Source organism: Scyliorhinus canicula, chromosome 13 (assembly GCF_902713615.1).
Source record: "Scyliorhinus canicula chromosome 13, sScyCan1.1, whole genome shotgun sequence".
In the NCBI taxonomy this organism is placed as follows: Eukaryota; Metazoa; Chordata; class Chondrichthyes; order Carcharhiniformes; family Scyliorhinidae; genus Scyliorhinus; species Scyliorhinus canicula.
Window position 1 is genome coordinate 139679707 of NC_052158.1, and position 26671 is coordinate 139706377.

The window sequence follows — 26671 nt, forward strand, 5'->3', positions numbered from 1 at the left end:
TAACAATAATAATAACAAATAATAATCTTTATTGTCACAAGTAGGTTCACGATAACACTGCAATGAAATTACTGTGAAAAGCCCCGAGTCACCACATTCCAGCGCCTCTTCGGCTACACAGAGGGAGAATTCAGAATGTCCAAATTATGTAACAGCATGTGTTTTGGAACTTGTGGGAGGAAACCGGAGCCCCCGGAGGAAACCCACGCAGACAAGGGGGAGAACGTGCAGACTCCGCACAGACAGTGACCCAAGTTGGGAATCAATCCTGGGACCCTGAAGCTGTGAAGCAACAGTGGTAACCACTATGTTATCGTGCTGCCCCACATTACTTGTCAGAGTCACTCATTCCTGTTACATCGACAGTACGGCTCCGAACCCCCAAGTGAAACTCTAAAAGGGACTCTCACGCCCCTTCCTACACTAGACAAAATAGATTAAAAACAAGCAGCCTAATGAAAGGGAAAACAAGAGACACAACTGCAGACTTCTAGTTAAAACCGTAACTATTCAAGGTGGCTAACTGTTCCCTCTGCAAAGTGATTAGTTAATATAATGGGGAGAATATTACATAACCATCTGCTGGAGGGAATATTACTCATGCTGATAGAAAGCACAGAAAGATATCGATGTCTAGAATTTCGCATTTAGAAGCAATATCCCTTTTATTGAAGCACAGCTTTAGGTTCAGCTATGATGGTGGGTGGGGTGAGGGGGATGGGGTGGGGTGGGTTGTGGAAGAGGGTCACAGCAGCGAGTCAAAATCCCAGCCCACCGAAGTGCAGCATCTCATTCCCAATGCACCCTGGGTGACATCAGCCAATGAGAAAAAGCAGATTTGATTTGCTCCCATCCCCCCCCCCCCCCCCCCCCCCCCCCCCCCCCGTGCTTACTAAGTCAGGACGATGGCGACTGCATCATTCAGAACGCTCTCCCCGAACAGCAGCGTGTAGAGTTGTGTGTCTACGTCGAGCTCATGGAAGATGGCCAGCACCGTCACTGTGTGTGGGGAAAAACAATGGAGAAAACCTTAATCAAACATTAGTAGGAGGCTGTGGCATCCAACATTAACTAAAGACCAGGCCAGCAGCACGGTTCGATTCCCGTAACAGCCTCCCCGAACAGGCGCCGGAATGTGGCGACTAGGGGCTTTTCACAGTAACTTCATTTGAAGCCTACTCGTGACAATAAGCGATTTTCATTTCATTTCAGTTAACTGTAGCTGTCTGGGGATGACTGAGGCATCTTGGTGTGAGGAAATTTGAAGTCAAGAGGTAAAAGGGAGTGAGGATATAAAAATAATTATAATTACCAGGGAAATGGCACAAAGAAAATTATTAGAATTAAAAACGGACAACTCGCCAGGTCCTGATGGACTTCATCCCCGGGAATTAAAAGGATTTGCTCAGATAGTTGTCGCATTGGTTTTAATTTTCCAAAATTCCCCAGATTCGGAAATGATCCCATAATTCAAGGAAAGAGGAAGATAGACAGAAAGCAGAGATGTACATGCAAATTAGTCTAACATATATCAAAAAGAAAGTACTAGGACTTCGGCTTATGACCATGGAGTGATTAGTCACATAAAGGGCTGTTCCTGTTCAAAGTCACAGAAAAGGACTCTTTTTACCCAGATCCGGGTGGAATTTTGATGAAAAGGCGAAGGTGAATGTTAGAGGAATGGTATGTCTCCTGATCACCAGACCCGGCAGAAAACAGTGAGAGGTTTGGCTGGAAAGTTGAAACAGTCTTGTGCTTCACTGACAGTCTCTTCCAGCATGCAGGCGGGGGAGGGGCAAGCTGTAAGGCCCCAGCTACAGGAACTGATGACTTTTATCAAGGAGGAATTCCATAAACAGAGGAAAGAAATGCATGAGAATCATGCAAAGGCCATTGCAGAAGCTGCGACACCCCTGAAGAGTACTTTGGTGCAGATGGAGAGGTGTTTGGAGGTGCAGGGGTCGCAGATTCGGGAGATCAAAGGAGTGACCTCGGACCACATCGATCGTGTGGTGGCTCTGGAGGCGGAGGTGGGGCTCCTCGGAGACCTTTGTAAAACGCTGAGGGCAAAGGTTGAGGAGCAGGAGAATACCTTGAGAAGACAGAAGCTGCGAATAGTGGGCCTGTCTGAAGGAGTGGAAGGTGTTAGTGCCACGAGGTACGTCTCGAGGATGCTGGTGGGACTGGTGGCAGAAGGGGTACTAGATAAGGCACCTGAAGTCGACTGAGCGCATAGGTCTCTGAGGCAAAATCCTAGAGCTGGGGAGCCGCCGCAGGCGGTGATCGTGAGACTCCATAAATTTGTGGAGAAAGAGAAAATTCTACGGTGGGCCAGGGAAAATTCTATGGTGGGCCAGGGAGAAGCGTAGCTGCGACTGCGAGGGAAATAACGTCTGGATTTATCAGGACATCGGAGCCAAGTTGGCAAAGCGGCGGGCAGGTTTCAACAAGGCCAAGGCAGTGCTGTACCGGCGGCAGATCAGTTTAGGGGCGCTCTACGCGGAAAAAGTATGGGTGATGTTCGGAGGCCAGGAGTATTATTTCGAGACCCCAGATGCGGTCGAAGACTTCATTAAGGAGTATAAACTAGGGTAGAACTGAGTGGACAATGCTTGGGAACCGGGGTGCTGGCACTATGTAATGGTCGGGAGCATGTTTGAAGTGGGTGGAGGGATTGGGGGATTTTCGCCTTTTTTTGTGAGGGGGGGGGGTGGTTCTGTTCAATGTTAAGATTGTAAGGAGTTGTAGGGGTGAAAAGTTTATGTGGGTATGGATGTTCCCATCCCCCCTCCTGTTTTATGGGCCTGTTTTTGTTTAATATCTGTTTGTTTGCTTTTGGAGAAGGCTACCTGGAGTTCAGGAGAAGTCCTTGATTGGGTGGGGGAGGGTAAGGCCAGCAGGAGGCCTTCTTCTTTGAGCTGAGGAGTGCAGTGGAGGGGGGGTCATTAGGATGTGCCTTTGGGCAGGGGCAGCTGCGCTAGCAGGTTATGCTGGTGAACAGAAGTGAGGTGGTAGGGGAGAAGGCCACGAGGGGTGGGACGGGGAGGGGAGAAAGGGGAAATGGGGGGGGAGAAGGGGAAGGGGAAAAGCGAGGGGGGGGTTTCTGCGACATGGCAGGGGGTGAGAGATGACATGGTCAAGGGCGAAGAAAGGGGCCATCTGGGATGGGCTAGGTACAGAGTGGAATTGAAGGGGCAGGAAGTGGGGAAGATGACAGACGGTAGAAGGGATTGGAGGCGCAAGCCTCCGGTAAGGTTGGTGACGTGGAACGTCCGCGGACTGAATGGGCCCGTTAAAAGGTCGCGGGTGTTCGCGCACCTCAGGAGCTTGAAAGCGGGGTGGTCTTTTTGCAGGAAACACACCTCCGTGTGAATGACCAGGTTAGGTTAAGGAAGGGGTGGGTCGGGCAGGTTTTTTTTTTACTCGGGGTTTGATTTGAAATCGAGGGGTGTGGCGATTTTAATGAGCAAAATAATGGGATTCGTGAGTGTGAAGGAGGCGAGGGATCCAGGTGGGAAATATGTGATTGTGAGTGGGGGGGGGGGGGGGGATATTTGGGGTTTCAGAGAAGCCGGAGCTCATGGAGAGGAGGAAGGCCGATGTCATGGCCTTCGCCTCTCTGATTGCACGGCGGAGAATTTTGCTGGAGTGGCAGTCGGCATCGCCACCGGGAGTAGCAGCATGGTTGGGCAATCTGTACGACTTCCTGAGGTTAGAGAAGATAAAATATGAGTTAAGGGGCTCAGCAGGGGAGTTTTAGAAAAGGTGGGGGATGTTTGTGACCGTGTTTGAGGAACTGTTTGTCGCAGGTGGATGGGGGTGCGGGTGATGGGGAGAGAGGGTGAAAAAGGAGAAAAATCTGTAAAAACTGTATAGTTGATTGTTGGGAAGAATGTTTCCCGGGGTGTTTATTTGCTGTAACCTACTTTGATACAAGTTTGAATGAAATGTGTTTTTAAAAAAAAGATAATACTAGTATCTATGCTGAAGGAGGTTATCGCAGATTCGATGTGGTTTTTGTGAATCGGAAATTGTGCTTTATTAATTTAATGAAGTTTTTTGTGGAAGTAACAATTCAAGTAACTAAAACACAGATACAAATGTGTAAATTAGGAGGAGGTGGCCACTTGGCCCCTCGAAACTGCTCACCCATTCGATAAAATGATGGCATGCCCGGGCATTGCTCCCTGGCCAAGGTTGGAAGCTTTGCCAGCCTGGCAGTTCCAGCATGTGCCAGCCAACATCATGGCAGTGTCAGGGGTGGGCCCTCTGGGGAACCCAATTCAGGGACAGGGGGTTCCTTTAACATGTGGTGGTGGGGGGAGGGGGGGGGGAATGAGAGGGCCAAAGCCTTTGCTGGGGTGGGGGGGGAAAGAGAGAACCTGGCAGTGAGGGGTGGGAGGGAGCGTCTGCAATACTGCAGCAGTAGATGTGGGTGGAGTAAAGCCCCTGATAATAGTGGGGTGGGGGGGGTTGGAGTTTAACCTCTGCTGCTCGGGGCCCCCTTCAAATATTCTGTCACAATCTCTGTGGAGCCTGCTGTGCCGGCTCATAAATGGGCAACCCCTTAGTTTGAAACAACAACCCCCAATTCTAGATTCTCTGACGAAGAGGAAACATCCTCTCGACATCCACCCGATATCCTCAGGATCTCAAAGGTTTTGATGAAGTCACCTCTTACTCTGCTAAATTCTAGTGGGTACAAACCCACCAGCTCTGACCTTTCTTCATAAGAGACCCCACTCATTCCTGCTATTAATGTGGGTGGGAGGGGTGGATTCTCTGGCCTCCCGCGGTATGTTTCTCAGCAGTGTGTTTCTCAGATGGCCCACCATTGTCCAGCAGCGGGATATTCTGGCCCTGCCATTGTTAATGGGATTTCCCATTGAATCCACCCCCACGCCGCTGGGGTCTGCCGTCAGCTGGAGCGGAAGATCCCATCAGGGTGAACAGCCAGAAGGTCTCGCCGATGATGTACTTGGATTTCATGAAGGCATTTGAGTTCATGGATGTTGGAGGGCATTTTGTGATACTGCATTATGATATAAATTATAGGTGGCCCTGGAACTACATTTGTGCTCCTATATTACTTTTGAATAGTTCTGATTAGGCAAAAGGTACTCATTGGCTTAGATGCCTGTTTAGAAGAAGCAATTTGTAGAAATAGATAGTGTATACACAATGCTTGTTAATATCAAAATATCAGAAAGGACACAAAATAACACGGCTGGGAGGGGTCCTAGCCTGGGGGGGGGGGGGGGGGGGGGGAGACGGACGCTGGCCTGGGGCGGGCAGGGGACGGGTTATGGCTAGTCGGCAGGGGAGGGGGGCAGGGAGCCCTTTGATCTGGCTGATAACTTGGAATGTGAGGGGGCTGAGTGGGCCGGTCAAATGGGCCCGGGTGTTTACGCACCTGAAGAGGCTGAAGGCGGACGTGGCTATGCTCCAGGAGACGCACCTGAAGGTGGCGGACCAGGTTAGACTGAGGAAGGGCTGGGTAGGCCAGGTGTTTCATTCGGGGCTGGATGCAAAAAATCGGGGGGGGGGGTGGCGATTCTGGTGAGAAAAAGGGTGTCGTTTGAGGCGTCAAAGGTGGTGGCTGACAGTGGAGGGAGGTATGTGATGGTGAGCGGCAAGTTGCAATGGGAGCGGGTGGTGCTGGTGAATGTCAATGCCCCAAATTGGGACGATGCAGGTTTTATGCGGCGTATGCTGGGCCGCATTCCGGATCTAGAGACGGGGGGCCTGATACTGGGGGGGGGGGGGGGGGGGACTTTAACACAGTGCTGGATCCCCCATTGGATCGATCCATGTCCAGGACGGGCAGGAGGCCTGTTCATCCTATTAATGCAGAACTGCCCCAAGGTGTTGAGGGGGTTTATGGACCAGCCTCCCCGGACAGGCGCCGGAATGTGGCGACTAGGGGCTTTTCACAGTAACTTCATTGAAGCCTACTCGTGACAATAAGCGATTTTCATTTCATTTCATTGCAGATGGGAGGGGTGGATCCTTGGAGGTTCGCGAGGCCGAGGGCCAGGGAGTATTCATTTTTTTCTCACGTGCATAAAGCCTATTCCCGGATCGATTCTTTTGTCCTGAGCAGGGGGCTGATTTAGAGGGTGAAGGATGTCGAGTATTCGGCCATAGTCATTTCGGACCATGCCCCGCACTGGATAGACCTCGAGCTGGGGGAGGAGAGGGACCAGCGCCCGCTGTGGCGCCTGGAGGTGGGACTGCTGGCGGATGAGGAGGTGGGCGGGCGGGTTCGGGGGTGTATCAAGAGGTACTTAGAGGCCAATGATAATGGGGAGGTCCGGATGGGGACGGTTTGGGAGGCATTGAAGGCGGTGATTAGAGGGGAGTTGATTTCCATCCAAGCCCATAGGGAGAGGGGAGAGCAAAGAGAGAGGGAGAGGTTGGTGGGGGAGATGGTGAGGGTGGACAGGAGATACGCAGAGGCTCCGGAGGAGGGACTGCTGGGGGAGCGACGCAACCTGCAGGCCAAGTTCGACTTGCTGACCACCGGAAAGGCGGAAGCTCAGTGGAGGAAGGCGGTGTACGAATATGGGGAGAAGGTGAGTAGGATGCCGGCGCATCAGCTATGTAAACGAGACACGGCCAGGGAGATTGGTGGAGTGACGGGTAGGGGAGGAAATGTGGTGCGAAGGGGGGTGGACACTAATGGGGTCTTCAGGGACTTTTATGGGGAACTGTATCGGTCCGAGCCCCCGGTGGAGGGGGGGGGGATTGGGGCGCTTTTTGGATAGGCTGAGATTTCCGAAGGTGGAGGAGGGACAGGTGGAGGGGCTGGGGGCGCCGATTGAGCTGGAGGAGCTGGTCAAAGGGATAGGTAGCATGCAGCCGGGGAAGGCGCCGGGGCCGGATGGGTTTCCGGTCGAATTTTACAAAATGTATGCAGACCTGTTGGGCCCCCTGTTGGTTAGGACCTTTAACGAGGCAAGGGAGGGGGGGGCTCTGCCTCCGACCATGTCACGGGCGCTGATTTCCTTGATCCTTAAACGGGACAAGGACTCCCTACAGTGTGGATCATATAGGCCGATCTCGTTGTTAAATGTGGATGCCAAGCTTTTGGCGAAGATCTTGGCCACAAGGATAGAGGACTGGGGGTCCTCCGGGGGTCATTCAAGAGGACCAGACAGGGTTTGTGAAGGGAAGGCAGCTGAACACCAATATGCGTAGGCTTCTGAATGTTATAATGATGCCGGCGGTAGAAGGGGAGGCGGAGATAGTGGTAGCATTAGACACGGAGAAGGCCTTTGATAGGGTTGAGTGGGGGTACGTGTGGGAGGTGTTGGAAAGGTTTGGGTTCGGGGAGGGGTTTGTCAGTTGGGTGAGGCTGCTATATGAGGCCCCGATGGCGAGCGTAGCCACGAATAGGAGGAGATCGGAGTACTTTCAGTTGTACCGGGGGACGAGGCAGGGGTGTCCCCTGTCCCCTTTGCTCTTTGCGTTGGCAATTGAGCCCCTGGCCATGGCGTTGAGGGAGTCGGGGAATTGGAGGGGTCTGGTGCGGGGTGGAGAGGAGCACCGAGTGTCATTATACGCAGATGACCTGTTGCGTTATGTGGCGGAACCAGTGGGGGGAATGCCGGAGGTGATGCAGATCCTTAGGGAATTTGGGGGCTTTTCTGGGTACAAGCTCAACCTGGGTAAGAGTGAGCTGTTCGTTGTGCACCCGGGGGATCAAGAGGGGAGGATAAGTAGGCTCCCGCTGAAAAGGGTGGGGAGGAGCTTTCGGTACCTGGGAGTCCAGGTGGCTAGGGGCTGGGGGGCCCTTCACAAGCTTAACCTCACTCGGCTGGTGGAGCAAATGGAGGACGAGTTCAAAAGATGGAACATGTTGCCGCTGTCGCTGGCGGGCAGGGTGCAGTCCGTCAAGATGACGGTGCTCCCAAGGTTTTTGTTCCTGTTCCAGTGCCTCCCCATCCTTATCCCGAAGGCCTTTTTTAGGAGGGTCAATAGGAGTATTACGGGATTTGTATGGGCGCATGGGACTCTGAGGGTGAGAAGGGTGTTTTTGGAGCAGGGCAGGGATGGTGGGGCTGGCGTTGCCCAACCTCTGTGGGTACTACTGGGCTGCCAACGCAGCGATGGTGCGTAAGTGGGTAATGGACGGGGCAGGGGCAGCATGGAAGGGGATGGAGATGGTGTCCTGCGTGAACATGAGCCTGGAGGCGCTGGTAACGGCGCCGTTGCCGCTCCCTCCAACGAGGTATACCACGAGCCCAGTGTTGGCAACTACGCTCAAAATTTAGGGGCAATGGAGACGGCATAGGGGGGAGGTGGGGGGCTCGATGGAGTCCCCGATTCAGGGGAACCACCGGTTTGTTCCAGGGAGCATCGATGGCGGGTTTCTGGGCTGGCACAGGATAGATATTAGGAGGTTGAGGGACCTGTTTGTGGATGGGAGGTTCGCGAGCCTGGGTGAGTTAGAGGGGAAGTTTGGGCTCCCCCGGGAACATGTTTAGGTACATGCAGGTTAGGGCGTTTGCCAGGCGGCAGGTGGAGGGGTTCCCTCTGCTGCCCCCACGTGGGGTACGGGACAGGGTGCTCTCTGGGGTGTGGGTTGGAGAGGGGGGGATTTCGGACGTGTACCACGTCATGCAGGAGGTGGATGAGGCCTCGGTAGAGGAGCTGAAGGGTAAATGGGAGGAGGAGCTGGGTGAGGAGATTGAGGAGGGGACGTGGGCGGATGCCCTGGAAAGAGTGAATTCCTCCTCTTCCTGTGCGAGGCTTAGCCTCATACAGTTCAAGGTGCTGCACAGGGCCCACATGATTGGGACGAGGATGAGTAGGTTTTTCGGGGGGGAAGACAGGTGTGCTCGGTGCTCGGGGAGCCCAGCGAACCACGCCCATATGTTCTGGGCATGCCCAGCGCTGGGGGAGTTTTGGAAGGGGGTAGCAAGGACGGTGTCGAGGGTGGTAGGATCCAGGGTCAAGCCAGGCTGGGGACTCGCAATTTTTGGGGTTGCAGTGGAGCCGGGAGTGCAGGAGGCGAAGGAGGCCGGTGTTTGGCCTTTGCGTCCCTAGTAGCCCGGCGGAGGATTTTGCTTCAATGGAAGGATGCGAGGCCCCCAAGCGAGGCCTGGATCAATGATATGGCGGAGTTCATCAAGTTGGAGAAGGTGAAATTTGCCCTGAGGGGATCAGTACAGGGGTTCTTTAGGCGGTGGCAGCCTTTCCTGGACTTCCTGGCAGAACGGTAGGATATTAGGCCGGCAGCAGCAGCAACCGGGGGGGGAGGGGGGGGGGGGGGGGTTGTTTCGGGGGAAGGGAGAAATCTGTATATGTGTTTATTGGATATGCCGGGTGTTTATCTATCTCTCCTTTTTGTAGTTATTGGTTTTTGGGGGTTATTGTGTTTTTTCTCTTTTTTTGTTGTTAATATTGCTTTCTTGTTGTTATTTTCTGTTTTGGACACGTTTTTGAAAATCTCAATAAAAATTATTTTTTAAAAAAAGGACACAAAATGGATGTTAGCTATTAAAGCAATACTAAAGACACAAAATGGCCGAACTAGCCACATCCCTGAGCAATAAGTTACAAACTGTGTAAACTACCTCGTGAGAACAGCTTCACATAACAAGAAATGCTATGTGTCCTTGATAAGATCAAGGACCCCAGCTGCAAACAGGACATCATTGTGTTAGTTTTGAATGACTTCTGTATGAAGTTAGGGGCCGGTAAGACAACACCCCTTTTAACCATATATGTGATAACTGGGATGCTAAGAAAATTGACTGACTGCATGTAATGAAGTGACGCGAATATAGTTAATTGATTGTATGTAAATAAGTATACATCTAATTCCGCCCCTTGAATCTGTATATTAACCCATGTGAACCTTAGCTCAAATGAGAAAAGGGGGCTGTCAATAGGCTGCGGAGCCTTTTCTCCTAGAATTCTGATATAATAAACTGCTTTTTTAAAAAACTTATACTCAGGCCTTCGTGTGAATATTTTCACCAATAACAATGGAGTAGGTGGCAACATGGTAGCATAGCTAGGGGATTGGTTAGCTAACAGGAAGCAGACATTAGGAATGGGTCATTTTCAGGTTGGCAGAGATGTGTGGAGGGCCACAGGAATTAGTGCTGAGGCCTCAACTATTTGTCTATAAATGACTTTGAGGAAGAGACGGAATGTGTTGTTGCTAAATGTGCTGATGACAGAAAGAGAGCTACAAGAGTAAGTTGTGAAGAGGACATGAGGAGCCTACAAAGGTATATAAATAGGTTAAGTGAGAGGGCAAAAAATCTGTCAGATGGAGTATCATGTGAGAAAACTCATTATGGGAGAAAGAAAAGCAGCATTTTATTTAAATGGAAAGAGATTGCAGAACTCTGAGGTACAGAGAGATCTGAGTGCCCTGGTACATGAATCATAAAAGGTTAATACACAGATACAGCAAGTGATTAAGAAGCAAGTGGAACAATGTCATTTATTGCAAGGGGAATGACATATAAAAGTAGGGATAGAAACATAGAAAATAGGAGCAGGAGTAGGCCATTTGGACCCATATCTTTCCCCCATATCTTTTGATCCCCTTTGCCCCAATAGCTATATCTAACTCCTTGAAAACATCCAATGTTTTGGCCTCAATTGCTTTCTGTGGTAGTAAATTCCACCGACTGACGACTCTCCGGGTGAAGGACTTTCTCCTCAACTCTGTCCTCAAGTGGTCCATCCCGTATCCTCAGACTGTGACCCCTGGTTCTGGACAACCCCACCATCGGGACAAAAGAAAGAAAAAGAAGAAAAGTACAGCACAGGAACAGGCCCTTCGGCCCTCCAAGCCTGTGCCGACCATGCTGCCCGTCTAAACTAAAATCTACTACACTTCCTGGGTCTGTATCCCTTTATTCCCACCCTATTCATGTATTTGTCAAGATGCCCCTTAAATGTCACTATCGTCCCTGCTTCTGGCAGCGAGTTCCAGGCACCCACGACCCTCTGTGTAAAAAAACTTGCCACGTTCATCTCCTCTAAACCTTGCCCCTCGCACCTTAAACCTATGTCCCCTAGTAATTGACCCCTCTACCCTGGGGAAAAGCCTCTGACTATCCACTCTGTCTATGCCCCTCATAATTTTGTGGACCTCTACCAGGTCGCCCCTCAACCTCTGTTGTTCCACTGAGAACAAACCGAGTTTATTCAACCGCTCCTCATAGCTAATGCCCTCCATCCCAGGCAACATCCTGGTAAATCTCTTCTGCACCCTCTCTAACGCCTCCACATCCTTCTGGTAGTGTGGCAACCAGAATTGAACACTATACTCCAAGTGTGGCTTAACTCAGGTTCTATACAGCTGCATCATGATTTGCCAATTCTTATACTTAATGCCCTGGCCAATGAAGGCAAGCATGCCATATGCCTTCTTGACTACCTTCTCCACCTGTGTTGCCCCTTTCAGTGACCTGTGGACCTGTACATCTAGATCTCTCTGACTTTCAATACTCTTGAGGGTTCTACCATTCACTGTATATTCTCTATCTGCATTCGACCTTCCAAAATGCATTACCTCACATTTGTCCGGATTAAACTCCATCTGCCATCTCTCCGCCCAAGTCTCCAAACGATCTAAATCCTGCTGTATCCTCTGACAGTCCTCATCGCTATCCACAATTCCACCTACCTTTGTGTCGTCTGCAAACTTACTAATCAGACCAGTTACATTTTCCTCCAAATCATTTATATATACTACAAACTGCAAAGGTCCCAGCACTGATCCCTGAGGAACACCATCCTTCCTGCATCTACCCTGTTGAGTCCTGTTAGAGATCCCACCCCACCCAACCTCCCATTCTTCTGAACTCTAGCGAATACAATCCTAATCCACACAATCTCTCTTCATACGCCAGTCCAGCCATCCAAGGAATCAGTCTGGTAAACCTTTGTTGCACTCCCTCGAGAGCAAGGACATTCTTTCTCAGAGGAGGAGACCAAAACAGCTCACAATAGTCCAGGTATGGCCTCACCAAGGCCCTGTATAATTGCAGCAAGACATCCCTGATCCTGTACTTGAATCCTCTCACAATGAAGGCTAGCATATCATTTGCCTTCTTTACCACCTGCTGCAACCGCATGCTTACCTTCCGTGACTAGTGTACAAGGACACCCAGGGCTCGTTGCACATTTCCTAATTTATGGCCATTCAAAAAATAACCTACGTTTCCCTTTTTTGCTACCAAAGTGGATAACCTCATATTTCCACTCACTCAACTTGTCCAAACACACTGAAGCATCTCTGCATCCTCCTCACAGCTTACATTCTCACCTAGCTTAGAGTCATTTGTATAATTTGGAGATATTACATTTAGTTCCCTCATCTAAATCATGAACATATATAGCAAACAGCTGGGTTCCCAGCACCGATTCCCCGTGGTACCCAACTAGTCACTGCCTGCCATTTGGAAAAAGACCCGTTTTGCGACAGTTCTACAGAGCATTGGCGAGATCGTATTTAGAATATAGTGCACAGTTTTGGTCTCTTTATTTAGGAAAGGATATAATTGCATCAGAAGCAACACACAGAAGGTTCACTCAACTGATTTCTGGGATGAGGAGATTATATTGAAGTAAAGTGGGGCAGGTTGGACATGTATCTATTGGAGTTTAGAAGAAAGAGAACCAATCTTCTTGAAACACCCAGGAACCTGAGGGTTCCTGACAGGTGGATGCTGAAAAGATGATTACCCTTGAGGGAGGGCTTAGAACTAAGGGACACAGATGAAAAACAAAGAGTCTCCCATTTAGGACGGAGATAATATTTTTTCCCTCAGAGGGTTGTTTGTTTGTGGAATTCTCTTCCCCAGAGAGTAGTGCAAGCCAGGATCATTGAATACTTTGAAGGTTGAGTTAGATCCTTGACTGAAGGGCGTCAAAGGTTATGGGGATAGACAGGAAAGTGGAGCCCACAATCAGTTCAGACATGATCTTCTCAAATGGAGGCGTAGGTTCAAAAAGGGCCGAATGGCCTACTCTTGCTCTTATTTCATGCCCAATGTAGAATTTATAGCGTAATAAAAATGTGCCAAGCTGCTTCACGGAAGCGTTCATCGAACACAATCTGAGTGGCCCACATGCGACAAAAGCTTAAGGAAGTAGGTTTTGAGCAGCAACTTCTGGAGAAAAAAAAGAGCAATGAAGGGTGGAGACCATGAGAGAAGAAATTGTCAGGCTTAAGGGCTAGGCACCTGAAGGCAAACCCTGATGCTAGAGCGATCAAAATTATGAATTAGAATGCTGATGCCGTGTTAAATCGCATGTTCCATGGCTGGCCGCCACACATGGTTTCCCTCTGTCACAGAACTTTTCCGTCAATATTTACCTGGGTCAGTCGCTGAAATCAGAGCTCCAAAGAATAAACAATCTGTGAAGTAGAAGTCATGCTTGCTTAGCTGGCCGAGGCTGACCATAGCCATGACAAAACCATACATAATGCCGCTGAAAAACACAATAAAGATATTATGAGCACATTCACATAGGATCTGGGGTCTATTTTGCTGTTTTGCACTTTTATTAAAGGCAGTTTCAGATAAGCAATTACAGAAGGTATGTTCTCTGGAGAGGTACAGAGAGATAATGTGAAACAGGTTGCCTTCTCTATTTGCTGCTTTGGAAACTGTACCGCTCACAGGAAGAAAATCAATAACTGGAAAGATGCAGAAAAGAAATAACAAGGAACAAAAAAAAAAATGACCTGCATTTATATAGCGCCTTTCACAACCCCTGAATATCCCATGGAGCTTTAGAGCCAACACAGTACTTCTGAAGCCTACTCACTTGTTGTAACCTGGCAGTCAATTTGCACACTGCATGGTCCCACAAACAGTAAGGTGACATTGACCAGATAATCTGGTTTTCTCATAATGTGGATTAAGGGTTAACGGTAGCACACTAAGGGATTAAGAGATTCCGGCCCTTGGAAAGAACACCCAACCTAAACCTACATCCCCACCCTATCCCACATAACCCTGTAACCCCTCCTAACCTTTTGGACACTTAAGGGCAATTTATCATGGCCAATCCACCTAACCTGCATGTCTTTGGACTGTGGGAGGAAACCGGAGCACCCGGAGGAAACCCACACAGACACGGGGAGAACGTGCAAACTCCGCACAGACAGTGACCCAAGCAGGGAATCGAACCTGGGACCCTGGCGCTGTGAAGCCACAGTGCTAGCCGCTTGTGCTACCGTGCTGCCCCTACAAGGACCATTGCTAAGTAGACATTTTCATTTTTAAAATGGGTTATGGGCTTCACTGGCTCGACCAGCATTTGTTGCCCAATTCCTAATTCCCCATGGGAAAGCGGTGGTGAGTTGCCTTCTTGAACCCATTGCAGTTCATGTAGTGTAGTACATTCACAGTGCTGTCAGGGAGGGAGTTGCAGGATTTTGACTCAGTTGCAGTGAAGGAACAGTGATATATTTCCAAGCTAGGATGGCGAATGACTTGGAGGGGAACCTCCAGGTAGTATTCCCACATATCTGCTGCCCTTGTCCTTCTAGATGGTCGTGTCCGTGGGTTTTGAACGTGGCTCCTAAGGAGCCTTTGTGAGTTTCTCCAGTGCGTCTTGTAGCTACTACTGTGCGTTGGCGCTGGAGGGAGTGAATATTTGTGGAAGGGGTGCTAATCAAGTGGGCTGCTTTGTTCTGGATGGTGTTGAGAGTTGTTGGAGCTGCACTCATCCAGGCAAGTGGGGAATATTCCACCACACTCCTGACTTGTGCTTTGTAGGTGGTGGACAGGCTTAGGGGAGTCAGGAGGTGAGTTACTCGTCACAAGATTCCCTGCCTCTGACCTGCTCTTGTAGCCACAGTATTTATAAGGCTAATCCAGTTCAGTTTCTAGTCAACGGTAACCCCAGGAGTTAATAGTGTGGGATTCAGTAATGGTTATGCCATTGAATTCCAAGGGGCGATGGTTTGATTCTTTCTTACTGGAGCTAGTCATTACCGGCATTTCTGTGGCATGAATATTGCTTGCCACTTGTCAGCACAAGTCTGGATAGGCTGATGGCTGCAATGGAGGTGCTACAATCAGCTGAGCACTCAGGATCAGAGCAAAGAAGAAACAAAACGTATTTCCCATTTGTAACTGCTATCCAGTGCCATATGTGTGAGCACTGAATACTGGTAGAATTGAACTTGGCTAAGATACCTCCCCACGAGTGACCTTCAAACACCCAGAAATGAAAACTTCCCACATGCTGTCGGAATCTGGAACCACATCCCAACCGGAATGCACGGTTTCAGGAGTGGAGGAGAGAAAATTCAGTGCAAAATAAAAAAATGTCTCGAGAGTTAAATTAATGCACAGAATGGTATTTTCTCTCCTCCACTCCTGAAACCGTACATTCCGGTATAGCAAGATATAAACACATTACTGCTATTGGTTCGATCAAACTGCACAACCCTTCTTAAATGTATGTTTTGGTGCTGCCAAATCTCCTTCATGTTTATCCTCATGTCCAGTAACTTTGTAACACACAGTTCAGCCACTTCTATTGCATGTAACTGCTGCTCAGATATCATTGTAAAGTTTTCGAAGATCAATAAATTTGAATGTGCAACCAACATATAGATGCCAATCTAGGGTCAGTACTGGTCTTCACCTTCATTATTTACCAACTCCTTCTCCCTAAAATGGACTTACTTTGGCGAATGTATGCACCATCGAAGAAAGTAAGGCTAGTATTAGGGGATTCAGCATCATTTTGCTGCCCAATTACATCATTAAGACATACCATCAATCTTTAGGATGAGCTGTTAAAAGTCTCTGCCTACTGTATTAGATGGAAAATGCCACGCAACGTGATGGTAAAAAGAGCAGAGACCTCATGGCCTCTTCGTCAACAAGCCTTTCTCAGCCAATAGCATCAAAACTAAATCAGGTGGTCATTCATTCACTGTTTCTGGGGCCTGGCTATGTGACTACAAAGTAATTGCTTGATTGTAAAAAAAATAGGTTTGTGTGCCCTGTGATAATCAGATGTTAAAACAAAATTTTAAAAACATACATTATTACTTGGGAGTCATTTTGGGTCAGATATCGCTGAGGTCCAGGGAGCTCCGTCGACTGTTCCTGCAACATGTTATCTCTCTGCCCGCTACAAGGGAACTTGCTTTTCTCTCGCTCATCCCAGCTCCTTCAGGCCTCTCTCACCAACATGTTAAATGTGTGCAAGTCATGGGGAGGCGTGACTGACAGACTGAGTCTGCGGTATGATGAGCCGGGACAATCCAATCTCATTTCCCTTCAGAGTGTCACAGCTTCCAGCGATTGCGGATTTATCCCTTGGGTTTGCCTCAGCGTGTCCCAGATTTGAAACATCAAAGTGCTGACCCATTGCACCACGGGGACTCTCGAAATTGCTTTGAAAACACTCACTTGCGCAGATTCAATATGCCAGCACAAAGCGGCCCACAAATTTGCACGGCATTAAATCCAAGCCCATCAGGCAACCGGCGAACAGAGCTACAAAGTACTAATATCCTGAACACAACTCCATTAATCACTTCAATGGAGAAGCTTTGCTTGACTGAAAAGTAATCTTCGAAATTAATAATGGTTGCCTGCCTAACATGAAAGTATCAATCTTGAATTCTGCCGTTGGTTTACTACACGCGAACAAATATGATAAAATCTCATTAGAGAGTTTTCACTTCAACAAACTCGGTTGTGTGCAGTGTTGTACAATATATGCTACACTTATGTCTTCACAGGAATAATTTAACATCAACATGAATGGAGACATCTCTTTATTCACAGCTAATTAGAGCTACACAACAAGGCTTGGACTCCAGACACTAGCAGATTGTTCAGAGCATGACTGGGGAGCAGCATCGTGGTTTGACACTGGCTATTGTCTTCTGACACTGAGCTCAAATCCTACTCAGTGTCATGAATTGAAAAGTCTCATCTCTTAAGGTCCCGCGTTAGGCAGCTTCGAAGTCCAGGGCCGATAGGCTGTCGTACAAATGTGCTCGTAATCAGCAATCATATGTACGGACATCTTACGGATGTCCAGATGTCTGGACTTTTGTCCAGAAGGAGTGAAGCAGTAAGTGGGAGAACTGCGAGATCCGTATCTACCAGGACTGGGGTGCAGAGCTGGCTAAGTGGCGGGCGGGATTCAACCAGGTGAAGCTGATCCTCCACAGCAAAGGGGTGAGGTTCGAGCTGCTACAAACGGCGAGGCTGTGTGTCACGTACCAAGATCGGCACCATTATTTTGATACGCCGGATGAGGCGTGGACTTTTATTAAGAACGAGAAGCTGGACTTGAATTAATGGACTGCTGTATGTTGGGGCACCCCGGTGGGGGCTGGAGGGGGTTGTGTTATGTTGGTTTTCCCCCGTGTTTTCTTTTTTTTTGCCCCTTTGTTCTGGGCCCTCGAGATTGTGGGTCTGTTTGCTGTTTGTATAGAGCTGCGTCACAGGCAGTGTGGACGGGCCGGACAGCGAGGTTTGTCCCGGGTAGAATGGACGGAGGGTTTCTAAGCTGGCACAGAGCGGGTCTCAAAAGGGTGGGGGACTTGTTTATTGACGGGACTTTTGCTAGCCTGAAGGCGCTGGAGGAGAAATTCAGGTTGCCCCCGGGGAATACCTTTAGGTACCTGCAAGTCCGCGCTTTCTTGAAGAAGCAGGTGGTGGAATTTCCACTGCTACCTTCCCGCAGGATACAGGACAGGGTGGTTTCGGGCATGTGGGTAGGAGACGGAAAGGTATCAGACATACCAGGAGCTGCAGGAGGCGGATCAGACCTCGGTGGAGGAGCTGAAGGGCAAGTGGGAGGAGGAGCTGGGTGAGGAGCTGGATGAGGGCCAGTGGGCGGATGCCCTGGGCAGGGTCAATTCCTCCTCACCTTGTGTCAGGCTTAGCTTGATTCAGTTTAAGGTGGTCCACCGGGCGCACATGACAGCGGCAAGAATGAGCAAGTTCTTTGGAGTGGAGGACAGATGTGTGAGGTGTTCAGGGCTTGGGTACTCGGGTAAAGCAGAGTCTGGGGATAGCGATATTTGGGGTGTCAGAAGATCCGCGAGTGCAGGAGTCGAAAGAGGCCGGGGCCCTGGCCTTTGCCTCCTTGGTAGCCCGGAGGCAGATCTTGTTAATGTGGAGGAAAGCGAAACCCCCAAGTGTGGAGACTTGTGTCAGTGACATGGCTGGGTTTCTAAGTTTGGAGAGGAGAAAGTTTGCCTTGAGAGGGTCCCTGCTGGGGTTCTCCAGGCAGTGGAAACCGTTCCTTGACGTTCTCGCAGAACGTTAAGTGAGGAGGTCAGCAGCAGCAGCAAACCGGCACGAGGTGGGGGTGCTGTACGGGTTGTGGACAGATTTTTCTTGTAAATGGTAGTTATCCCACCTTGTTTTGCTAAGTTGTTAATTCTTTTTTTTCCCTTCTTTTAGTAGTGGTTTTGTAAACATTCTGTAACATTTTGAATAAGAACTAGTTTTTAAAAAAGGAATGCATTCCCATGACGCATAACAAATAGTAACAGGGACTGTCTGAAACAGAAGGTGTTCCAGTCCTGAACATTTCTCACCTGAATGAATACGAAATTCGCAAAGACAAGCAGGTTCGACAAGAATTTCTGTCATAAGACCAAAAGATACAGGAGCAGAATTAGACCATTCGGCCCATCGAGTCTGCTCCGCCATTCAATCATGGCTGATATGCCATGCAAGCAGCCAGCTTTTTCGTTTATTGCAAGGTTATCCACACACAATTTTGGTCTCCCAAGCACGAACACACATCAAGTCACTTCTAGCCTTCATTGTGTTCCTTTGTTTATCCAGTGCAAATAATACCCCTTAGAACAAGTGGAATGTGCATGGTCAATGTACACCTCGCCATAGTGCAGGGGCTCAGATTTCAGTGACGCCACCCACAATGATGTGCGTTCTCCCCATTTAGGGAGTCAATCCCAGTCCATCACGTGTGGGGATTCTTGCCGTATGTTTTAGAGTTAATACATTACCATGGGGAGATAATTAATTTCTCACTCCTCAATGATAATGTGCCTCATTTCAGCGAAGCGGGGGGCGGGGTTGGGGGGGGGTGGAGTTGTCTCAGTGATAAGGAATAAGGTCACTGGACTCATAATCTAGAGACCCCATCGAATGCTCTGGAGATAGAGGGTCGTATCCAACCACAATTAATTTGAAAAAAGGAATTAAAAGCCAGTCCGAGCAATGGTGACCATGAAACCATTGTCGATTGTTGTCCTTCAGGAAAGGGAATCTGCTGCCCTTGCCTGGTCTGACCTACATTGTGAATTCAGATCCACAGCAATGTGGTCGACTTTTATGTGCCCTCATTAATGGCCTGCCCCGCCCTGGAGAGGGTGAACTCCTCCTCTTCACGTGCGAGGCTTAGCCTCATCCAGTATAAGGTGCTGCACCGAGCCCACATGTCCGGGTCTAGGATGAGTAGGTTCTTTGGGGACGAAGACAGGTGTGTCAGGTGTTCGGGGAGTCCAGCGAACCATGCCCATATGTTCTGGGCATGCCCGGCACTGGAGGAGTTCTGGAATGGGGTGGCGAGGACGGTAGGATCCAGGGTCAGGCCAGGCTGGGGACTCACGATATTTGGGGTTGGGGTGGAGCCGGGAGTGCAGGAGGCGAAAGAGGCCGATGTTTTGGCCTTTGCATCCCTAGTAGCCCAGCGGAGGATCTTGCTGCAGTGGAAAAATGCGAAACCTCAGAGTGTGGAGACCTGGATTAATGACATGGCGGGATTCATTAAGTTGGAGAGGGTCAAGTTCGCCTTGAGGGGGTCGGTACAAGGGTTCTTTAGGAGGTGGCAGCCTTTCCTCGACTTTCTGGCTCAACGATAAGGAACTAGGTCAGTAGCAGCAGCAACCCGGGGGGGGGAGGAGGGGAAAAGGGGGGGGGGGGGGGTGGGGGTCTTAGGGGGATAGTGTTTCAGTTAATTTGCTTATTGTTAATTTATTTTGTTGTCTATTGGGATTGGGGGCGGGGTGGGGGTGTTTGTTATATGCGTTGTTACGGGTGCCGGGGGGTGTTTATTATTGTTATTGCTATTATTGTTCTGTTGATATTTATTTTTCAAAAATTCCAATAAAGATTATTTACAAAAAAAAATTTTTTTTAAATTAATGGCCTGCCAAACAACCCGGTTGTATCAAACTATTATATTTTTTTTAAATTTAGAGTGCCCAATTCATTCTTGCCAATTTAACATGGCCAATCCACATACCCTGCACATCTTTGGGTTGTGGAGACGCAACCTACGCAAACATGGGGAGAATGTGCAAACTTCACACGGACAGTGACCCAGAGCCGGGATCGAACCTGGGACCTCGGGGCCGTGAGGCAGTACTGCTAACCACTGTGCCACCATACTGCCCCGTATCAAACTACTATTAAAAAACTGTATAAGGGGAGGAGATACAGAGCTTCCCGGAGGAACTGGCCTCCACGTTGTTGGAGGAGGTGCTGGTGGCAAGTGGACTGGAGAAGGGGACAGTGTCAGCGGTATACGGAGCTATGTTGGAAAAGGATAAGGCACCACTGGAGGGGATCAAAGCGAAGTGGGAAGAAGAATTGGGAGAGGTTATAGAGGAGGGGGTCTGGTGTGAGATGCTCGGGAGAGTGAATGCCTCCACCTCGTGTGCGAGGTTGGGGCTGATACAGCTGAAGGTGGTGTACAGGGCACACCTCACGAGGGCGAGGATGAGCCGATTCTTTGAAGGGGTAGAAGATGTGGGTGAACGTTGCAGGGGGGGCCCCGCTAATCACGTTCTTATGTTTTGGTCCTGTCCAAAGCTTGGGGAGTACTGGAAGGAGGTCTTTAGGGTAATTTCCAAGGTGGTGCATGTGAAGCTGGACCCTTATTCGGGGTGTTGGATCAGCCAGGGTTGGAAACGGGTGCGGAGGCAGATATCATAGCCTTCGCCTCGTTGATCGCCCAAAGGCGGATCCTGCTGGGATGGAGAGCAGCCTCTCCACCCTGTGCCCTGGCGTGGCGGGGGGACCTGTTGGAATACTTGACCCTTGAGAAGGTTAAGTTTGAACTGAGGGGAAGCTTGGAGGGGTTCTACAAGTCATGGGCCCTATTTATTATGCACTTTCAAGAACTGGATAACATCGCACATTAGTTGGTTGGGGGGGGGGGGGGGCTGCTGTGTATGGTGAAGATGGCTATGGGTAATCCTTGATTCCGTTTTTTTTAATTTGTCATTTGTTTATGTTAACATGCGGGCTGATGTCTGGGCATGGTGGGAGGATTGGATCGTTGTTACGGTTATGGGGTTCGAGATATTTGTTGTTGGTTATTGATTGTTGTTGGGTGTAAATTCGGGAGAAAAATTGTGAAAAAGGAGAATAAAAATATATTTTTTAAAAACTTTATAAGGAATGAAGCCACATGGACCACCCAACATCTTCTTTGGCACCGAAAACATCAACAGCACACCCAACACTGTCAATCTGCACAGTCCTCCTCACTAACATCTGGAGACTTGTGCCAATATAGAAGATTAGCCAAGCAAAAGCTTGACATAATCATACTCACGGAATCGCACCTTACAGGCAATGTGCCAGACACCATCATCACCACCCTTGGGTACGTCCTGTCCCACCAGCAGGGCAGACCCACCAGAGGTGGTGAGGCGGCACAGTGGCATACAGTCAGGAGGGAGTTACCCTGGGAGTCCTCAACATCAGGTCTGGACCCCATGAACATGATTAAGAAAACCTCCTGCTGATTACCACTTGCCCTCCCCCACTAGCCAGACGAATCAGTATTTCTCCGCGCTGAACGCCACCTGGAGGAAGAACCGAGGGTGGCAAGGGCACAGAATGTACTCTGGGTTGGGAATGTAAATAGGCATCCCCAAGAGTGGCCCAGTAGCACCACTACTGGCTGAACAGGTCAAGTCCTAAAGAGCACAGCTGCTAGACTGGGTCTGCAGCACGTGGCGAGGGAACCAAAGGGGAAAAATCTGCTGGAACATGTCCATACCACTCTACCTGCCGCAAATACATCTGTCCATGACAGTATTTGTCAGGCTGACTACTGCACAGCCATTCTGGAGACAAAGTTCCATCTTCACATTGAGAATATCCTCCATTATGTTGGGTGGCACTACCATTGTGCAAAATGGGATAGATTCAGAACCTTTCCAACAACTCAAAGCTGGGCCATCAGCAGCAGCAGAATTGTACTCAGCCACAATCTCGAACTTCATGGCCCCGCTCTACCATTACCATCAGGTCAGGGGATCAACCCTGATTCGAAGAAGGGTGCTCCCTTTTCAAATTCGTAATTTCAGCATTCTGTTGTTTCGGCATCTGTGTTCTCGTTCTGAGCCAGAAGATGATGGATTCAGATTCAGATGGGCACGTGAAAATGAAAAAATGAAATGAAAATTACTTATTGTCATGAGTAGGCTTCAAATGAAGTTACTGCGAAAATCCCCTAGTCGCCACATTCCGGCACCTGTTCGGGGAGGCTGGTACGGGTTAGGGTGATGGTGATCTGCACAGTTGAGGGTGATCTACACCGTTGGAGAGGCTGTCTTTCAGAGGAGACTTTAAAGAGTTTGCCCTCTGAAGTGGACAGTAAAAGCTCCATGCCACCACTATTTGAAGGAAAGCAAAAGAGTTCTCCTGATTTCCTGGCCAAAGTGTATCCCTCAACCCAAACAGATGATCAGGTTAGCTGCATAAAAACAGTTAGGCACAGTGGCACTGCTGCCTCACAGCGCCAGGGACCCAGGTTCAATTCTGGCCATGTGTGACCGTCTCTGTGGAGTTTGCATGTTCTCCCAGTGTCTGCGTGGGTTTCCTCCGGGTGCTCCGGTTTCCTCCCACAGTCCAAAGATGTGCAGGTGAGGTGGATTGGCCACGCTAAATCGCCCCTTTAGTGTCCAGGGATGTGTAGGTTAGGTGGGGTTACGGGGATAGGGTGGGTGAGTGGGCCGAGGTAGGGTGCTCTTTCAGAGGGCCAGTGCAGACTCAATGGGCCGAATGGTCTGCTCCTGCACTGTAGGGATTCTGTGGTTCTAATCCTATGGTTTAAAATGCTGTTGCTGTTTATGGGACCTCAAATTGGTTGCCACATTTTCCATCATTGCAAATATGACTACACTTCCATAGAACATCTGACAGCTCTGATGTGGTCCCTGAGGTCATTTAAGTAGAAGGTCTTGTGGTGCAGTGGGTAGCATTCCTGCCTCGGAGCCAGAAAGCTCTGGGTTTGAGTCCCATTCCAGGGATGGCCAAGGAAGGCGCATTCATAACGTGGCCAAACAGGTTGAGTGTCAACTTACAAATCCTTCCAAACACCACAATGGCTGGCGGAAAGTGCGGGAGAGACTCCTGGTCAACCACACTTGATGTGGGCGGCCACTCCTCAAGGTATAAACCCCTAGTGACAGACAAGCGACCTGTTCCGGGTATTACTAGCTATGGAAGCAGACTAAAGTCTGCCTTAGTGCATCGCTCGATGCAGGAAGAGAATTAGCACAGTGGTTTAGCACAGTGGGCTAAACAGTTGGCTTGTAATGCAGAACAAGGCAGCAGCGCGGGTTCAATTCCTGTACCAGCCTCCCCGAACAGGTGCCGGAATGTGGCGACAAGGGGCTTTTCACAGTAACTTCATTGAAGCCTACTTGTGACAATTAGCGATTATTATTATAGAATGGAACGGAGGTCATTCAAGACACCATATAAATATAACTCCTTGTTACTGATCCTCAGCACCCCCAAAACCTCAGTAAGAGGTGACCAACGTCCAGGACCCTATGAATGAACTTTCCATCTGTGACCCCCTTAATCTTGCCCCAACTGGGGGTAAAGAGACTCACGCTTTTCTGTACACAGAGAGGGAGTAAAAGCAAGAGACAAAAGCTGCCCTGGAAGACTTTCCAACGATGGGATCAAAATCAGCAATGATGCAATGCCAGGCTTGTCACTATGACCCTTCCGGACTCAGAAAATGGGAAGTCAAGAGGAGCAGAAATACAGAAATATTGGACCTCATCACACACAACCACACTTCCCTTTGCAAAGAGACGTTCTCAGGACAGATGTTTATCAACCTCTACTGTACAGCCCAGCAGCGCCACCTAGTGAACAAAGTGCTCAAAACTCAATGTATTATGAGGAGCTAAATGCATTATAACTCACACCAAAAGAGGTGATGCACAAGCAATATACCGTGTTTTTAAGCATTGATTTAAATAAGGTAATTTGGCTTCATAAATATAAGTGCGACTCAGTATTTAACATAAGCTGCCAGCTCTTTCAAAGGTCCTTTAGATTGGAAGATTGTGCCCAACATTCTGCAAAAGGTGAAATTGGGAAACCAAGAAATCTTCGACCTGTTAACCTGACTCTCGTTGGGAACACCAGGATAATGGTCAGCTTAGCAGAGAGAATCAGCTTGGATTGGTTCGTACCGGACGAACCTGACTCAGTTTTGTTGAAGAGGTGGCGAAAGTAGCGGCAAGGGGAAAGTTCAAGGATGTTGTGAGACTCCAGCGGGCACTGATAGCACACACCTTGTGCACCTTGGAATTCCCAAGTCAAGGGGATTTTTTTCAGTCCTTTCCCCGTCTGAGGGGTGGAGGTTTGCATGGAAAGAGCTGTAGGAGTGCCAGGAGAAGGTGTAACTCCACTATGGGTGGCCTGTGGATGGATCCACGAGTCAGGAGTGGGCCGAGAAGAAGGGAGCTGGTGAAGCAGGAAAATCTTCGGGCACCACAGGTGAAGACAGCAGAGGGCAGGGTCAGCACGGTGGCGCAGTGGCTTAGCCCTGCTGCCTCATGGCGCCGAGGTTCAATCCCGGCTCTGGGTCACTGTCCGTGTGAAGTTTGCACATTCCCCCCGTGTCTGCGTGGGTTTTGCCCCCACAATATGAAGATGTGCAGGGTAGGTGGATTGGACATACTAAATTGCCTCTTAATTGGAAAAAAAATGAATTGGGTACACTATATATTTTTTTAAAGATGGCAGAGAGCAAAGGGCCAGTTGTGCCCACGGAGTCAACGGAGCAGATGGTGGGCTTTTTAAATGAGAAGTTCAGCCAGCAGAAAAGGGAAGCCCTGGAGGAGCTCGCCAAGGTGGTAGAGCCTCTCAGAGCAGGAATTGACAGAGTGGAGCAGAGGCTGGAGTCCCAGGGGCAGGCGGTCCGGAAAATGGAGGAGGCAGTGGGGAGCACGTGGAACAGCTGGCCTTGTTGGTGGCTTTAATGGGAGTGATATGGGAGCTCCAAAAGCGGCTGAAGGAGAAGGTGGAGGATCTAGAGCGGTGTTTTTCAAACTTTTTTCCGGGGATCCATTTTTACTAACAGGCCAACCTTCGGGACCCAATCCGGCCGACCTTTGCGACCCACGCCGGCTCACCTGCGCGACCCACCATTTTCTCTTACCTTGTTTGTTGCTGACAAAAATGTAGGAAATGGTTTTGGGTCCCTTTGGCCCCAATGGTCCCATTGTCCCTTTGGCCCCCCAAACTTGGAAAGAAAAACGGCTGCAACCATATAAAAAAAATGCAGCCGCTCTGCGCATGCGTGCCCAATCATCGGTGCGCATGCACATAGTTTTGCGCACGCGCACCGATGATTGGGCACGCATGCGCAGTGCGCCCGAATTTTTATTATCAGTCCCTGGTCATTTTTAAGGCCTTTCACAGCCGGCATTATTAAAAGCCGGCTGCTGCGCGCGGATTTGCGCGATCGGGATGGCTCCGCGACCCGCGGGTGGGTCGCGTCCTTGAGTTTGACAATGCCTGATCTGGAGAACTGCTCCAGGAGGCACAATTTGCAGATTGTGGGGATTCCCGAAGGCATCGAAGGCGTGGAGTCCAGCACGTATGTGGCCAAGATGTTGGAAAAGCTGATGGGGGAGGAGACCTTTTATATGCCTCTGGAGGTCGTCCCAATGCACAGAGCGCTGATGAGGAGGCCGCAGGCGGGCGAGCCGCCGAGGGCGATGGGTGGTGCAGTGAAACCGCTTCTTGAACAAAGAGAAGATTCTTCGATGGGCGAGGCAAATGAGGAAATGCACCTGGAAGGGAATCGAGCTGCGGGCATCTGGGCGCAGAACTGATGAAGAGGGCCGGGTTTAACCGGGTCAAGGCGGCCCTCTTCAAGAAGGGGGTGTACCCATCCCGCCTCTGGGTGACGTTCCAGAATCGAGAATACTATTTTCGTACGCCAGAGGCGGCGATGGAATCTTTGAATCTTTGAGGGACAGTGGGGGGGGGGGAATAGATAGGAGGTTTGGCGGGGGCTGCCATGCTAGCTGGGCAGGCTAGTTAACGGGAGCACAGTGCGGGTGGTCAGGTGGTTAGTGCAGGGGAGGGGGCTGTTTGGGGGGGGATGCTGACATGGGTGCGGTTTGTGTGGCACAGCTGGAAAGGGAGTGATGACGATGGACATCCGAGTGTGGTCCAGGAGGGTCAGGTGACAGGCCAGAGACGGGCCCAAAAAGGGATATGACCGACTGGCAGGGGAGGGGGCGGGGAGCCCTCCCCTAACTAGGCTGGTCATGTGGAACATGAGGGGTCTGAATGGGCCAGTCAAGCGGTCATGTGTGTTCGCACAGTTGGAGTCTGAAGGCAGAATTGGTTTTCTTGCAAGAGATGCATTTAAAGATAGGGGATCAGAAAAGGCTGAG

At 49.7% G+C, this 26671-nt stretch overlaps 1 protein-coding gene across 2 annotated transcripts in view; it reads right to left on the minus strand.

The window, feature by feature from the left end:
* Positions 1 to 26671, minus strand: part of LOC119975725 (sodium/hydrogen exchanger 9-like) — a 455770-nt gene that overhangs the window by 342685 nt on the left and 86414 nt on the right. For both annotated transcript variants that reach the window (XM_038815548.1, XM_038815549.1), the window contains exons 5-6: positions 13352 to 13467; positions 894 to 999 (exon numbers count right to left, since the gene is read on the minus strand). In XM_038815548.1, coding sequence (XP_038671476.1) covers positions 894 to 999; positions 13352 to 13467 — 222 coding nt within the window. The remainder of the gene's footprint in view (positions 1 to 893; positions 1000 to 13351; positions 13468 to 26671) is intronic.